This window comes from Osmerus mordax, chromosome 11 (genome assembly GCF_038355195.1).
Source record: "Osmerus mordax isolate fOsmMor3 chromosome 11, fOsmMor3.pri, whole genome shotgun sequence".
NCBI lineage: Eukaryota > Metazoa > Chordata > Actinopteri > Osmeriformes > Osmeridae > Osmerus > Osmerus mordax.
Window position 1 is genome coordinate 7,280,098 of NC_090060.1, and position 15,831 is coordinate 7,295,928.

A 15,831-nucleotide genomic window follows, 5' to 3' on the forward strand; every position below is an offset into this window, starting at 1 on the left:
AAATGACAACACAACACCAAGCTTAGGTCTCAACCAGGTCTCTCTCCGCTCCGAAAGCCGGAGGACCATCTTTTATAGGGCACAAGAATGTAAACATAGATTGTGACAGTCAGGCAGGAATGACGTTACAACAGTCTCAGAGAAAAATATTCACTGCTCCCAGCACATGACAACTCTCACACTAGAGAGTTCATAGTTGGAGCTCTCCTTGTAGTCATGACAAAGGACGTTTACCCAGTACTTTCTCCTGATCACGAACATCTATTAACCCTGACACATAGACACAATCTACTGTTATTAATAGCAAGCTTACATGATAAACGTACTAACTAGTATCCAATGACTAGTTCTATTGATTAGCGATTAATGTAAGCTCACAGGAAATCCCAATTTCTTCCACACCAGCACCAATGTAACATAAAGCAGGACTTGCTCTAACAGCTTTCCTAACAGTTTCCACTTCTCTCCAGAAGGGGTCAATACTATTATGATTGCAATATACTTTATACTTTACTATTGCTACATAAAGTTTGATTTAATTTGAGCTACGTTAGTTATAGTACAAATACATACCTGCTATATTAATACATTACTACTAGACTACTTGATCGTTACTGTTACCTGACCACTCCATTACAGCTTCATTAAAAACCACCGGAAATATATTGGTGTCAAAATGGCCAGTGCACTCTGACCTTTTGATTGACACCTCATTTGACCCAGTAGGAGCTTCCATGTTCTGTCTATAGCCTTCTAAAGCCAACCAGGTGGCTCCCAAAATGTGTGGGCTCTGTCTGGGTTCAAACATTTCACTTGGCTTTGTCAAAGGATCCTTAAGGATCCTTCGTTTGGATGCACCTTGGAGAAATAATGAATACAAATGCTAACTAGATCAAATGTGTATTTGCATAGGATGTGTTAGAACTTGCTTCCATGTGTATTTAGACAGGATGGATTAGCAATAGCTTGCAATATGTTTTAGAACTCTTTTCCATTCTGTTATGAATTAGCAACTGCTTGCTGATGTGCATCTTAGATAAGATGTGTTAAAACGTCTTGCGGAAAGTCCTCTGTATGACAGCTAGAAACTGCCTGCATAGGATGTGGTTAGAAAACGTGCTTGCATAGAGAACCACACTTGACTTTTCAGTTACTTGGAAACATGCACGATAGCTGGAAACGTGGGTCATGGCACAGTCCAAAATTAAATATGTCATCAGTATTGAAGCATATAAAATGATTTGTATGTCAAGGTGAAAAGGCAGAAAAAAGGAGCACAAGAGCAGGAAGCACAAGTGTTCAGAGAAGAGAGCACTTCACAGAAGTAGTCAGTCTGATAGGAAATAGCTCTCGAAGTCTTACTCTGTTACAGTTTTGTTGAATTGTTCTGACAGTTTTGATACTCTGTTGAATCAGTGGCATTAGGTCCGCGTTTTCTTATATTCTTCGGTCGCCCTCAATCAAAGAGGCTATCTTTTATTTTTATTTTATATTGTTTTTCCTATAATCTGACAATAAAAATGTGAAAAGACAGTCGTTGTCCGTCCTCCCTTGTGCGCCAATCGCTCGAGACCAAGAGACCCACTCAGCGCCCCACGCCTAGATTCAGGTGAGTTCCCCGGGAATCGCGACCAGTCATTTAGACACGAAAACTGTCCAGCTGGTGTTTACGCAAACAGGGTCTTGAAGTGTTCAGCTGTTCAGGCTCACTCTCTCTCAAATAGGTGGGGTGTTGTGTCGTAGAGATAACGAGTGGAATAAGAACGAGAGAGAGCTCTTGATTGTTTTGTCAGTAAGGAACTGTTAACTGGGAGAGAAATATAACAAAGGAATAAGTGATCGACAAAGAGTGATGTTTGCCAAAAAGTGCCCATAAACATTTGCTGTAATAAAGATATCTTGATGTTGTATTAAAAGCGCCAGTGACGTTGCAACGCCGTGGTTGGTTGGGTGCAGGGATTCTCGAAAGGGAGCCTCTGACCAACTCAGAACCAAACGTGGGTTCTCCGCACACGCGGCCTATGCTAATTCGAGAGACCCCGAGCGTGACTTGGGTCGCAGGCGAGACTGTAGTGAGGGCTGGCCCAAAAGTCAGCACAGCTCCGCGCACACTCGCTGTGAGCCCACACGATCGTTCAACAGCTTCAATTGTTTCAATAATTAACTTGCTGACCGTATAGCCAATGAAATTCTGAAGACAGCAATGTACAGGTTTAGCAAGGGTCCTTTTGGAGTCTTTAAAGTGCACTTTTATAAAACGCCTGGATGAACCCTTAGAAAAACGTAACATATTCATTTATTGTGGAATTATATTCGACCTTTGACTTGGATTAGGTAAGGCTTCAGGCTGTGGTCCCATTGTGTCTTCCAGATAATAACTACCACCTAAAGGCATCTGCAGGCATCTGTATGCAAAACCAAATTTAGGCAGAAATACATTCTGTTCAAGCTACTATTAGTCAAAAAAGAAATAATTTTTGAGTGTCACGTTTCAAAAGAGAGGACAACCATGCCATGTACTCCAAATCTTTCAAGAACAGCTTTCAATTGACTTTGGGTTTGCTTTATGAGGCGTTTTAGGTGAATTTGACAGGATTGTTAATACATCCCTCCTCATCTGCAGCCTTGCAGTCATTGACCCTGGTCACAGGAGCCCTCACATTCCCTCTGGATGCTGTGTCTTTAACAACACAATGATCCCACTGCAGCTTCCTGTGTGTGTGTGTGTGTGTGTGTGTGTGTGGCTGGAATTGTCTGGAAGGTAGGGTAAGTTTGCCCCCTGTTGGTTAATACCAATAGGGGGCACTTTTTTCTAATTTTCTAAGTGTCAGGATTTGTGTGCATGTTGTCAAACTCTAGGTTGAGACAAACGTACCCTGCATGACTGTCACAAGAAAACTATCTTCTCTGATTGGTTTATTCACATTACAATCAGAAAGAGACTCACAACAAACTCAGACAAACAGTAGGAACAATGTTTTGAACGTGTCAGGCCACTGTTTTATTTCAGTTTTGCTTATTATTATTAAAGTTATTACAGTATGCATAGCCTTCCAAACTCAATCATCTGTACAGGAAATGTTATGTACTTTGTGATGTTAGGGTTTTTCAGATCACACCAGTAGAAGCTGCAGCCCTGTACTGGAGCCTGGGGGATGAGGTGAGCTGGCTGGGTTGGAGGGGCGGTGGTGGGGGGGAGGGGGTCAAGGGGTGGTGTGTGTAGAGGGAGGGGGGTAGAGGGGGAGCAGAGGTGGTGGTGGTTGGGGGTCAACTACAAATAAAGCAGAAACTCACTGAAGACCAGATCAGAAACTCTGATTCTTCAGACCAGTTTCCACTCCATCCTGGAATTGATATTAGAGCTTCTATAGAGCCCAACACCATCACAGGATAGGAAACTCAAGTCTAGAACACTAGCCTGGTCTCCATGACGGTCTAGAACACTAGCCTGGTCTCCATGACAGTCTAGGACACTACCCTCGGTGTCTGGCCTCAGTCCAGACTGCTGCAGATGCACTCAGCTCAGACCAGGTTAAAGTGGGGTAGGGTGGGGTAGCATGCTCTCTCACCCCTCCTTGGGGCTGGGTTTGGAGGTTCAGCCAATCTAGCTACCATATCACATGACCTGAAACATGCACGCAGCATGGGCAAACACTTGCTTATGAAAACAGACAAAAAAAAGAGAGAAAATAAATACATCTTAGGATAAAAAAAAAACAATCTTAATACATTATCTTTAAAAATGTTCCTTTGTTTTTTTCTTGTGTTTCATATATATATCCTAAACACACAGTTTTTACAGTTTGGTATTGTTCTTTAAATGCAGGGAGGTAGGGGGGCGGGGACAGGATGTAAGGGGCGGGGTTTGGGACAATCCCTCTTCCCTGATTGCCATGTGCTGATGAGGAAGGAGGGGTCACTGGGAGGCTCCTCCCTCCAACTCTTTTTTTTTCGGGCTCAGTCTCTCGTGCTCTGTGGTAACCATGGGCGACGCTGGCGGAGGGAGGGGCTCAACAGTGAGAGGACAAGCTTATACAGGAAGTCCGGGTCAACGACACAGGAAGTAGCAACTCAATCCTTCGTCTGAACTTCCACCCCTCGAACTATCTCTTATCTGGAGAGAGGAGAGGGACAGAGAGAGAGAGACACAGAGAAAAGAGACAGAGTTAGACAGAGAGATGCTTGATGATGTGACATGGTGAGACTATCATGGAGAAAAGCTGGTGGATAGAAGCTCTTTCCCCCCCGACCTTTGTTCCGGTCTGTGTCTGGTGAGCTCCTCTCTGGCCGTGGGCGTACCAGGGTGTGGTACTTGGCCTCTACCTCCTGGGAAAGAACCATCACACACACACACACACACACATACACACACACAACACACCGTTAGGACAAAGGAACAACATGTAGGTCCTCTGACCAGCATCACAGAGGCTCAGCCCAGCATGATTAGAATCCACTTCTACATCTTAACGATTCTACATTAGAGATCAATCGGACTTTTTAAAGATTCAACATCCCAAAGATCCTACAGCAAAAGATTTTACCTCTAACATATTCCCCATTCTAAAGATTCCCCATTCTAAAAGCCTCTACTTCCTAAACATGCTCGTGTTGTGTGCGGCAGCCTGCCTTGAGGTGGTTGAGGTTGGTCTGCAGGTTCCGGAGGTGAGACAGCACCAGTCTGCTGAAGGATGACAGGCTTCCTGCCTGGGAGGCCGAGGAGAAGCGCAGGCTGATCCCAGAATCCCCGGCGCAGCCCCGCGAGGCGCCCAGGTGCTTGGCGGAGATCTCGTCCTCGGTCGAGCTCTCCCCCGGACCCCCGTAGCCCTCCAGGACCAGGTAGCCTGCTGGGGTGGGGTGGGGCGGAGGGGACAGGGTTAGGATGCACACAACACACGACCACAACACTCCACAAAACACCCGGCTCCAAACTCACCATAGTCCTCAGGGGAGTCGAAGAAGCCCGTGTCCCCAGACCCCAGGTCCTGGGCCGGGTCTTCCGGTGGCCCACGGCCCTTGTCGGAGCCGTTGTGGACCGGTACCCGGGCCCGGCTGTCCACCGGGGTGCGGAGGGACGTGGTCCGGAGCAGGCGGGCCCCGGTGGAGCGCTGCACACGCTCGCTGGCCTCCTGGGACATCAGCTGGGTCACCAGAACCTGCTTCAGGGCCGACACTGACACACACATTTACATTTAGTCATTTAGCAGACGCTCTTATCCAGAGCGACTTACAGTAAGTACAGGGACATTCCCCCGAGGCAAGTAGGGTGAAGTGCCTTGCCCAAAGACACAACGTCAGTTGGCATGACCGGGAATCGAACTGGCAACCTTCGGATTACTAGCCCGAGTCCCTCACCGCTCAGCCACCTGACCCCCGTGTGTGTGTGTGTGTGTGTGTGACACACACACAGTCAGAGCTATAGTAAAAATAGCTGTCAGTCGATACACCAATCTTTTGCATTCACAAACACACACACATGCGCACAAACACACACACAGAGCACGGTGACTTACAGGTCTTGAGAGCCTCATCGGCCGTGGAGGGTGAGGGGCCGGGGCTGTCGGCCTCCCCAGCCTCCACACAGCCCAGGAAGGACAGCCTGTCAGACTGCTCTGGGTCTAGAAAGTCTTCCTCCTCCTCCTCCTCGGCCCCCACCCCTCCATACTGGGCCCTGTCTGGCAGAGGGCTGGGTAGGGCAGCGCTGGAGCCAGAGATGGCCTCTTTATCTGGGGAACAGAAACCCCACACAGGGTCAGGCAGGTCGGCTTGATCTGTCACACACACAGCCTGACAGAGGAAGCATCACAGCCGTCAGGTGTCTAGCTATGGAACCAGCTAGTTAGCGAGTTGAGCTCTTTACTTAGCTATCCCGTCAGTTACACCTAGAGTGGTTGAGTTCACTTCTTGATTAGATCCTGGGGGTTAAATGGTTGGGTTAAGTGGGTGAACAAGTCGTGTAGTTACCTGTGGATCTGGTGCTTCCAGTGGAGGTGCGATCTGGGTCCTTAGTGAGTCTGGAGATCCCTGCAGTGATCATCTCCACACCATCTCTCTCTCCACTAAACAGAGGGAGAGAGACAGGGAGAGAATGACAAAAAGGAAGAGAGAGGGAGAGAGAGAGAGACAGACAGACAGAAAAAGAAAAGGATAAAGAGAGATTCAGTTAAGTACAGATTGAAGTTGTCATCTGGATATGAAGACAGAGGGAGAGTTAACCAGCGTACTCGGTCTGAGGTAAGGGGATCACGCTGTGGGGTTTGACTTTCATGGCATCCGCTCTCTGGGTGATCAGACGCTGCCACCTGGTGGAGAAAGGGTGGAACAACACGTCAGTGAGAGAACAGCCTTCAGTCTGTGGTAAGAGGGTGAGGGGAGAGATGGGGAGGGAGGGGAGAGATGGGGAGAGGGACTCACGTTCTCTGGTCTGAAACAGTGGGAGCCATCAGCTCGTAGATCTGGGCTCCGTTGTCCGACATGGAGAGGACGAAGAACGACTTGTTGTCTGTAAAGAGAGAGAGAGAGCACAAAAAAGAGAGAAAGACAAGGAGGAGAGAGAAAACGCAGAGGGAAGACAGAGGGAAAGAGAGACATCCAGAGAGAGAGAGGCGTGAGATGGTGAGTTATAGAGTCAGGACACGCACAGAGCAACATGCTTTCAAGCTCACACACGCAGGCGCACACGCACACAAAAAAAAAGGTGTCGGGACCTGTGGCGACGGAGCGCACCAGCACGGTGGTGAGGTTGATGACGGGGCTGAAGATGTGCTTGGTGTCCGAGGTGCCGGCCAAGTTCTTACTGTGACACTTGAGGACCAGACGCTCATCCTGCTTCTGCAGCAGCACCAGGATGTCCTCCAGGAGCAGAGTGTACAACTCTGAGGAGGGAGGGAGGGGAGGAGAGGGAGTAGAGGGAGGGAGGAGAGGGAAGAGAGGGAGGGAGTAGAGGGAGGGGGAGAGGGAGGGAGTAGAGGGAGGGGGCGAGGGAGGAGAGGGAGGGAATAGAGGGAGGAGAGGGAGGGGGAGGGAGTAGAGGGAGGGAGGAGAGGGAGTAGAGGGAGGCGGAGAGGGAGTTGAAGGTGACAGTGAGGGAGGGTAAAAAGAAGAAAATAAGGAGGTGAGGATTGAGAGGGGAGAAGGAGGAAAACAGGCACGGAGGAGGAGAAATAGACAAGTTGAAAGTGCAAGTTTATATTTTCTCTTAGCCTGACTTCTGAAGTTACTAAACCCATCTGCGGACTATGATCCATGAGCTCAGCCCCTACCAATGGTCTTGTCCTTGTTGACCTTCCACGACAGCGGACCCTCGTGCGCCATCTTCCTCCTCGTCAGGTCCAGGTTCTGCTTGGACGGAAGGAGGAAGTGAGGTCACGGGGATGAGTTAGCAGTTGTCAGGGTTAACAAAGCAACAGTGTCCAGCCCCAGTGAGTGAGCTTGAGGAAGGCGTTGGTCGTGAGGTGAAGATCTCACCTTGAGCTCCAGGATCATGGGGTTCTCCGTCTGCTTCAGGGAAGACAGATCCAGCCTCCTCTGGTAGTCTTCCAGTCTCTACAGGGGGAGAGAAGGGGGGGATGGGCAGAACGGGAGCGGGGTGAGGCAGGAGCGAGGAGGTAGAGGAAAGAAGGAAGTGAGGACAGTGAGGGTGGAGACTCCCCCTGGCCACTATCCTACTGCACCTGCTTGTTCTCAGCCTCCTGGACGGCCTGGTTGACGTGGTTGAGGATTCTCCGGCAGCATTCCCCCGCTTTCTTCACCTTCTCCTTCTCGGCGGGGTTGTCTGCGACACAGAAACAAACGCACCCGTACTCAACACACGAGCACTCGACACACCCACACATAGCCCCCCCCCCCCCCGCCACGGTCTGTCCTGCTCCCCGCCGCAGGAAGACCGGACCAGGTCGAGGCTGAAGCGGACCTGAGGAGGGCTGACCCTCCTCTCTCCCCACTGTCTTTCACCAGACCCCTCTCCTCCCGGTGAGCCTTCCTCCCTCTTCAGACCTCTCTGCTGCCTGTGGGGGTCTGTCCAGCTAATGGCCCAGTCCTCCACTCATTAACACTGCACCATTATCCAGCTGGATCTGGAGAACACGGCCGCATTAACAGGCTGTAATGGCCGTCTATACTTCATCTTTATTGCCGTTTGTGACATAAACGCCCACTTCCCCCTCCACCTTCCTCTCCCCGAACCCAGATTAAGCTGATGGGCCCAATAATGCGAGACGCTTCCCAGGCGTGTGTTACTGTCTCCCCAGGCTGCAGGGAGAGTCTATGGAGTGGAGCAGAGAGGTCAGTGGTAACTTATGATGTCTGGCGTCCAGCCATCCAGCCCGCCAGTCAGCAGCCAACCGGCTTGCCAGCCAGCCAGCCAATCTCACACTATTAAACTCCTGGTTCTATAGACTGATCTGTGTTTTTACAGACACGCTGTACACACACTAGCTGCTGTTGTTGTCGTGAAGCTTTGATTGTGGCTTTTAGTCACGACATCTCTTGGTCTTGATTGGTTGATTTGGGATGGTGCACAAAGACAAAAATCATGCATCCTTTTTTATGTCAGAGCTCTGCACATAAAAGGCAATTTTCTTTAATTTATTTTTACGGGGCTCATTTACGCTCATCTAGTGCTGCTCATTCTCCCCCCTACTCACACTCCCCCATCCTCCCCCTTCCCCACTCCTCACATGTCCATACCCCACCCCCTCATCCTCCCCCACCCCCTCATTCCTCACCCCCCATCCCCCCCCCCTGCCTAGCTGGGTCACTGGGACACACCAGCCCTGGGGCATGGCATTGGAAGAGCACTGCAGCTTTTTACAATGTCTGACTAGCCTGATCTAGAGTGACTTTCCCTGTCTACTTGGCCATGTTCTCCAGCAGTAATGGGTAGTACATTGTATGGAGTATAAAGTGTGTAGTATTTAGGGTGCAGTACCTGTGTACTTGGCAATATTCTCCAGCAGCAGAGGGTACTTGGTGAGTCTCTGCATTTCCACCGGAATTATATCCTTTAGCTGCAGTCTCCGACACAGTCTGTTACTCTCTGCCTCCTACACACACGCACGCACGCGCACACACACACACACACAATACTTTTAAGCAATCATCCCTGTTATGTTATGCTGTTAACTAAAAACATTTAAACCTTTGCAACTCGCATTGAAGCGCGCACACACACACACATTTTGGGACATATTAAGGAACTGAAGCAGCCCTGGTGTGTACTACACAGTCGTCCTCAGTCACACACACACCTGCACACACACACGGCTCACCTGTATGAAGGAGTTGAAGCGTGAGTCCTTCTTCTGCCGGTTCTTGATGATCTCCAGAGCAAAGGGCTGGTTGCTGCAGAACGTACCCACAGCCTGCTGAATTTTCTGCTCCTCCGGCCCACTGAACTGGAACACACCACCACATCTGGGTCAGTACCGCCCTGGCCAGCCAGCGTGATGACCAATCAATAGCCCCCCGCAGTGGAGCCTGTTAACCAATCAGTTACATTCTTTCCACCCGGCTGACCAATCAGCAGCGGTCCCTTGGGGGGATCTTTGCCACAGTGGAGTAAGTAAAATGAAAAGCTTCTAAACTTCTCGGTTCATCTCACAGTGAATGAATAGGTTCCAGACTGGATCATAGCAGTCTCTCAAAGCCCAACACCACCCCTAGCCTCAAAGCAAAGCCCAACCCTAACCCCTATTCCTAACTAGGGATGCACCGAATACAGGATTCGGTTTCGGCCGAATATTGGGCTTTTTGAAGGGTTCGGTTTCGGCCGAACCTTAGAATGTTTTTCCACCGAACCCTATGCTTGCACTACGCGTGCTACGCTGGTCGACATAATGACGCCGCCGTTGATTACGGGAAGGTCTTTTACGTAGGTGGACCGTTCAATGCAGTAGCCTGAGAAAAAGTGAAAATGGAACTTGTGAGCAGAAAAATTGTTGTTAGGCAGTAGCCTACTTTCAGTCAAAAGAAGGCGATTCAAGTCGAGCTACATGTTCAATTTGCAATGCAGATTTGTCTCGTGGTGGTAAGGACCCCTAAACAATACACAACAGCTCCGCTGTTAAAACATTTGCGTATGAAACATCCAAAAGAAATTCAAGAAATCTAAAAGGCTAATATTTTGGTTATTGATTGGATCTTTAGATAGGGTAAACATAGGCATATGGTAATTGTCAAAATCGTTTTCACACTTCACTCCTGGCATAATATTGCCTATTCTTTTTTTTACAGTAAAAAAAAAGAAGAAAAAAAAAAAACACTGCTGTGGACGTTGTTTACTTCATTAATGTGTTTACTGTGTTCATGGACGGAGGATGGGAGGAGGATTCGGTTTCGGATTCTGCAGAATCTTAACCAGTAGATTCAGGATTCGGCAAAACCCCAAAAATCTGGATTTGGTGCATCCCTATTCCTAACCTCAGTCCCACCCCAATCCTGCACTAGTGGGGTCCTGAGGGACACAGGGGGCTGCAGCAGAGATCTGGAGAGGCAGAGATCAGAGTCAGATATCTGGAGAGCCAGAGATCAGAGTCAGATATCTGGAGAGCCAGAGATCAGAGATCTGGAGAGCCAGAGATCAGAGATCTGGAGAGCCAGAGATCAGAGATCTGGAGAGCCAGAGATCAGAGATCTGGAGAGCCAGAGATCAGAGATCTGGAGAGCCAGAGATCAGAGATCTGGAGAGCCAGAGATCATAGATCTGGAGAGCCAGAGATCGGAGTCAGATATCTGGAGAGCCAGAGATCAGAGGCAGAGATCTGGAGAGCCAGAGATCAGAGTCAAATATCTGGAGAGCCAGAGATCCGAGGCAGAGATCTGGAGAGCCAGATATCAGAGGCAGAGATCTGGAGAGCCAGAGATCAGAGTCAAATATCTGGAGAGCCAGATATCAGAGGCAGAGATCTGGAGAGCCAGAGATCAGAGTCAAATATCTGGAGAGCCAGAGATCCGAGGCAGAGACCTCCAGAGCTGTACTCACCCAGCAGAGCAGGTCGTCTCCTATCAGGTCGATGACTGAGGTCTCGTTCCTCTTACGCATTGCTGTCATCTGCTCACTTATGGAGACTGGGGACCACATAAGGGACAAGGAATTAGAGCATGTGTGTGCATATCTATTTGTGTGTGTGTGTTCATGTGTGTGCAGGTGTGTGTGTGTTCAAGTTTGTGTGTGTGTGTTCATGTGTGTGCAGGTGTGTGTGTGTTCAAGTTTGTGTGTGTGTGTATTATGTTCACTGATCCTCTGCTGTTCTTTCTGTATGCACTACTTGTTGCTTTAGGTAAAGGTGTCTGGTATGTGACTGACATGTAAACTGTAATGTGATGCATATGTGTTTGTCTGTCTGTGTGTGTGTGTGTGTACCGTGCAGCTGCCGGATGTCGTCCAGGTTGGTGAAGATGTTCCTCAGGTCAGCAGCGGGCAGAATGGAGTCTCTGGAGAGCTTCTGGTAGAACACGTGGTCCAGAACACCCAGCATCCTGACGTGAGCCCGCTCAGTGTAGAATAGCTCTGCGCAAACACACACACCAGCAGCAGACACACACACACACACAGAAAAGGGCAGACACGCACGTCATCAGCATGGCAGAACAAATCTATCTGACCTCACCAAGACAGCCGGGCGCTCCTGTTCTCACCGTTGATAACTTCCTGTCTTTTGATCTCGTGGGGCCTGAGGCCGGCCAGAACCTCGCGGCTCACCAGCTGCTGCCAGGTCAGAGGGTCGTGTTCTGAGTCCGTCCCCTGGTCGTCCTCGCTCTGGACCTCCACCAGACCCAGAACATCCAGCCTGGGGACAAGAGTAGACGAGAGGATTGGAGAGGACAGGGTATGGGAGGAAAGGAGAATAATAATAAAAAACTTTTACCAAGGCAAAACATAACGTTTGACCATTCTTAAGATCCCACTCAGCAGAGCATATCTCACCTTCTCAGGGCCTTGGGAGTGCCTCCCTCCGGGACCCTACAGAGAACACCAGCCATTAACACAACTTAACACTGCACTTAGGACATAAACCACCACAAAGGACTCAGACTTCGATAGCTTCGACTGATTCTATAGTACTCTAAAGTTCCTCTACATGGCAAATAAACTGTAAACTTCTGTCAAACACACGAGGATTCCATTTAACACTTTGTAATCTAAAGTATGCTCACACAAAAATCCAGTCTTTCTCTTACTTACTAAAACACAAGGTGCCTCCAACTGCTGTGCTGGTATGTGTCTGGTGACCCTACCTGTCCATCTCCCTGTCCTCCTCTTGTAATTGGTCGAGGCTGTAGGGGGCGAGGCTGTAGTCAAAGTGCATGTTGGCAGGGTACTGCAGGCCTTCCTGGTCTGCAGCTTGCAGACCCTCACTGAGCCTGGAAGGAGCTGAGGTGGGGAACCCGCCAAGGAGGAGAGGAGGAGGGGGAAGAGAAGGAGGAGAAGAAAGAGAAGGAGGAGAGGAGGGGAGGACGAAAAGAAGGAAGGGAGAAGGTGGAAGAGGAGGGGAAGAGAAGAAGAAAGAAGGGAAGAGAAAAAGAGGATGAGGATGGCTTAGGAAGAAACAAATAGGTATATCTATACAAACTATACAAGCACAATATGTAGAAGTGTAGGAAGGCTATTTCTGAAGCTAGAAATGACATCCATTCCACTGAAAGGTTCCACAAGTGGGCTGCTGGGAGTGACAGGTGCGAGTCCAGCCCCTGTTACACGGGGAACCAGCAAGACAGGGAAGCCTCACCCAGCTCTGTCTCCCTGCTGCAGTCAGAGGCAGCCCAATAGGAGGCGCTGCCGGGAGAGGAGGTGCAGGGGGAGGAGGTGCAAGGGGAGGAGAGGTGAGTGATCTCCGAGCCCTCGCTGGACTGGCTGCCACGGAGACGGCTGGACTCCAGGGGGTCGCAGCCCCCCAGGGTGGGCTGGGACAGCTGCTTCTGGGGCCGTGGGCGACCTCCGTCCAGGGCCTTGCCTACTGCGCGCACACACACACACACACACAGGCACAAACATAGACAGGAAGAAGTTATCAATATCTTAACAGATTCTCCCCACAGAAGGACAGTGAGTTTGCCTGAAAAAATTAGATGTTTACAGCCTGGACATAAATGATACTAATTGTAATAACAACAATCATCATCATCATCATCCTGTTGATCCACTCAGACTGACCGGCTGCTGACTCGATGCGGCTGGGTCTGCGCTGAGGGCCGAGGATGCTGGGAAACCTGGGCCTCTTCACCTTCTCCTCCCCTCCCTCCCTCTCCGGCTTAATGCTCTTCTGCTGGCCACAGGGATGGACACATTACAGGGGGGGGGGGGGGGGATTAGGGGGGTGAGGTACGAGGGAGGAGAGAGGGTGAAGACGAGGGTGAGGATGAGAGGATGACAGGGTGAGAATGGGGGCGAGGGGTGAGTCCTGAGGGGGTGAGGATGAACGGCGTGTGAGCAGGTCCACCTACCTTGATCTTGGGCAGGAAGTTGATGCGGACCCGTTTGGACTCCAGACTGCGGGGCTCCTTCACCCTGACCCCAAGGTGTTTCATGCACGTCAGAACCACGTACTGTACAGTAGTGCTGCAACACAACAACGACGAGCCAGTGTTTATCCAGAGTGACTGTAAACAGCAGGACAGGTGGACCAGGGGGAGAGAACAGATGTGGGACCTGTGTCCTAAACGATGCTAGTAAGCACAAGCCTGGACCAAAGCTGCCTGGACAACGACGACAGCAGCAAAAGCAACAACAACGCCGACATGTTCAATTGTTCTCATCCTCGGAGCAGCTTGTGCTATTAATGTGGGCCGAGCTCCGAGGTGACGTGCCGCTGAGAGCATGTGCCACGGCCGCTTCCTCCTTCCCAAGATGTCTTCCTCCCTACGCCATCTGGGCTGCGACAGGGGCCATATGGCGCCCCACACAGCCCCGCCTGTCCTCCGCCACTCCCCTCCCCTATGGATCCATGCAGGGGCGACTTCACACAAACCCTCCACACACAGGCCTAGTGGTGATGACACGTGTACTAAGACCCAGATCTTCAGATGAAGAGGCTCGGGGCCGGTGTATCGAGCGCCCTCGGTGTGGAGAGAGAGAGGGGGGGGGGGGGGATTGTTGAGCACGCCAGGAAGCAGTGTGACAGTACGACCTAAATAAACCTACATACTGTACGTAGGAGAAGCCCGTTCTGTGCACCTCACAGTGAAGTGAGGGATTGTTGTTTTGTTGTGCTGTGGTGAAGCTGGAAGTCGTCAAAATAATGGACCTAAAAAAAAGGCAACTATGTATACACTATATGACAATGTTCCAAAAAGCTTCTTGAGATGTCACATGCTTGGCTTTCCCCAATGATATATTCAATGTGGCTCCTGGACCCTAGTGTGTGTATGTATATAAATATCCATTTTGCTATTTTTTTGTCATTATTAGTAGAGATGGGGGATGTGGTTAAGAGTCCTAAATACAGTGTGGCTAAGTGTTAGCATTGAGTCTCAGGCTCTGGGAGACATCAGTGCTGTAGCTGTTCCTGTGATGTCCTGTCCCCCACACTCACCATCTCTCCTCCTCCGTCGACTGAGTGGTCACCCTGGAAATGTAACGGAGAAGAGGTGTCACATGGAGGTGTGTGTACCAATCACAGAGAGGAATCAGGGTGTGACTGTGGATTTCTATCAACCTCTGGTTGTGTGTGTATACATGTGTAAAATTGTGTGTGTGAGTGTGTGTGTGGCGTGTGTGAGGTTGAATGTGTGTGTGAGTGTATGTGCGTTACGAGACATTGTCTGTGTGTGTGTGTGTGTGTGTGTGTGAGTGGAATGTCTGCATGTATGACTGTGTGTGTAGATTGTGAGTGTGTAAGATTGTCCGTGACCGTTTGTGTGGCGTGTGCGTGAGTGAGATTGTCTGTGTGTGTGTGTCTATGGGTGTCAGTGTGTGTGATACTCACAAAACCTCGTCTATCTTGGTGAGGATGTTTTCAGCGCAGGAGCGCTCTCTCTCCAGGGCCACCCTGTCCCTGACCCTCTCTGTGTCCAGTCTGGCCAGCTCTCCCTCGGCCAGGGTCAGGCCCATACCCCGCTTCTGCCTGCGCACAAGCAGCAGACACCTCACATCTTAACCACGGGTAACAACAGGACTACTTCTTAGATCTACAGCTGATTAAAACGTCTTGAAATGATTACAGCGTATACATCAATATACGTTTACAAGGGATATATAAAAAGCTGTTCCATAATGATGTTTCCATAGCAGCCAGCATGTTTGCGTTTCATGATCTGGTGATTCCAAGCCCAGGTGAGGGGGCAGGTGAGGGGGCAGGTGAGGGGGCAGGTGAGGGGGCAGGTGAGGGGGCAGGTGAGGGGGGCAGGTGAGGGGGCAGGTGAGGTGGCAGGTGAGGGGGCAGGTGAGGGGGCAGGTGAGGGGGCAGGTGAGGGGGCAGGTGAGGGGGCAGGTGAGGTGGCAGGTGAGGGGGCAGGTGAGGGGGCAGGTGAGGGGGCAGGTGAGGGGGCAGGTGAGGTGGCAGGTGAGGGGGCAGGTGAGGGGGCAGGTGAGGGGGCAGGTGAGGGGGCAGGTGAGGGGGCAGGTGAGGTGGCAGGTGAGGGGGCAGGTGAGGGGGCAGGTGAGGGGGCAGGTGAGGGGGCAGGTGAGGGGGCAGTCCCGGCATACCTGAAGTCTTCCAGAAGCTTCAGCACGTCTGGCAGCAGGGAGTCCTGCAGCGTCTGGACATACTGTCTGTTAGTCTCCTCTGGAATCAGCTCTGTCCTCCGCCGGTCTGGCAGGCACACACACACACACAGAGAAGACACACATAGAATCAAATAGTTCACTATGTTACATTTACATGTAGTCATTTA

At 50.5% G+C, this 15,831-nt stretch overlaps 1 protein-coding gene across 5 annotated transcripts in view; it reads right to left on the minus strand.

Moving 5' to 3' along the window:
• Positions 1-2,990: 2,990 nt before the first annotated feature.
• Positions 2,991-15,831, minus strand: part of arhgef12a (Rho guanine nucleotide exchange factor (GEF) 12a) — a 32,091-nt gene continuing 19,250 nt past the window's right edge. For 2 of the 5 annotated variants that reach the window (XM_067246080.1, XM_067246077.1), the window contains 25 exons: positions 15,644-15,749; positions 14,925-15,062; positions 14,532-14,564; positions 13,444-13,558; positions 13,154-13,262; positions 12,729-12,956; positions 12,238-12,373; positions 11,927-11,962; positions 11,638-11,789; positions 11,363-11,509; positions 10,982-11,067; positions 9,270-9,395; positions 8,930-9,044; positions 7,674-7,774; positions 7,468-7,545; positions 7,263-7,338; positions 6,708-6,875; positions 6,415-6,502; positions 6,225-6,302; positions 5,965-6,059; positions 5,514-5,726; positions 4,937-5,173; positions 4,630-4,847; positions 4,251-4,326; positions 2,991-4,114 (listed from right to left, as the gene is read on the minus strand). In XM_067246080.1, coding sequence (XP_067102181.1) covers positions 4,104-4,114; positions 4,251-4,326; positions 4,630-4,847; positions 4,937-5,173; positions 5,514-5,726; positions 5,965-6,059; positions 6,225-6,302; positions 6,415-6,502; positions 6,708-6,875; positions 7,263-7,338; positions 7,468-7,545; positions 7,674-7,774; positions 8,930-9,044; positions 9,270-9,395; positions 10,982-11,067; positions 11,363-11,509; positions 11,638-11,789; positions 11,927-11,962; positions 12,238-12,373; positions 12,729-12,956; positions 13,154-13,262; positions 13,444-13,558; positions 14,532-14,564; positions 14,925-15,062; positions 15,644-15,749 — 2,966 coding nt within the window. In that variant the 3' untranslated portion in view covers positions 2,991-4,103. Of the gene's footprint in view, positions 4,115-4,250; positions 4,327-4,629; positions 4,848-4,936; positions 5,174-5,513; positions 5,727-5,964; positions 6,060-6,224; positions 6,303-6,414; positions 6,503-6,707; positions 6,876-7,262; positions 7,339-7,467; positions 7,546-7,673; positions 7,775-8,929; positions 9,045-9,269; positions 9,396-10,981; positions 11,068-11,362; positions 11,510-11,637; positions 11,790-11,926; positions 11,963-12,237; positions 12,374-12,728; positions 12,957-13,153; positions 13,266-13,443; positions 13,559-14,531; positions 14,565-14,924; positions 15,063-15,643; positions 15,750-15,831 lie in introns of all 5 variants that reach the window. The other 3 variants (XM_067246079.1, XM_067246076.1, XM_067246078.1) reach the window with 2 other exon arrangements.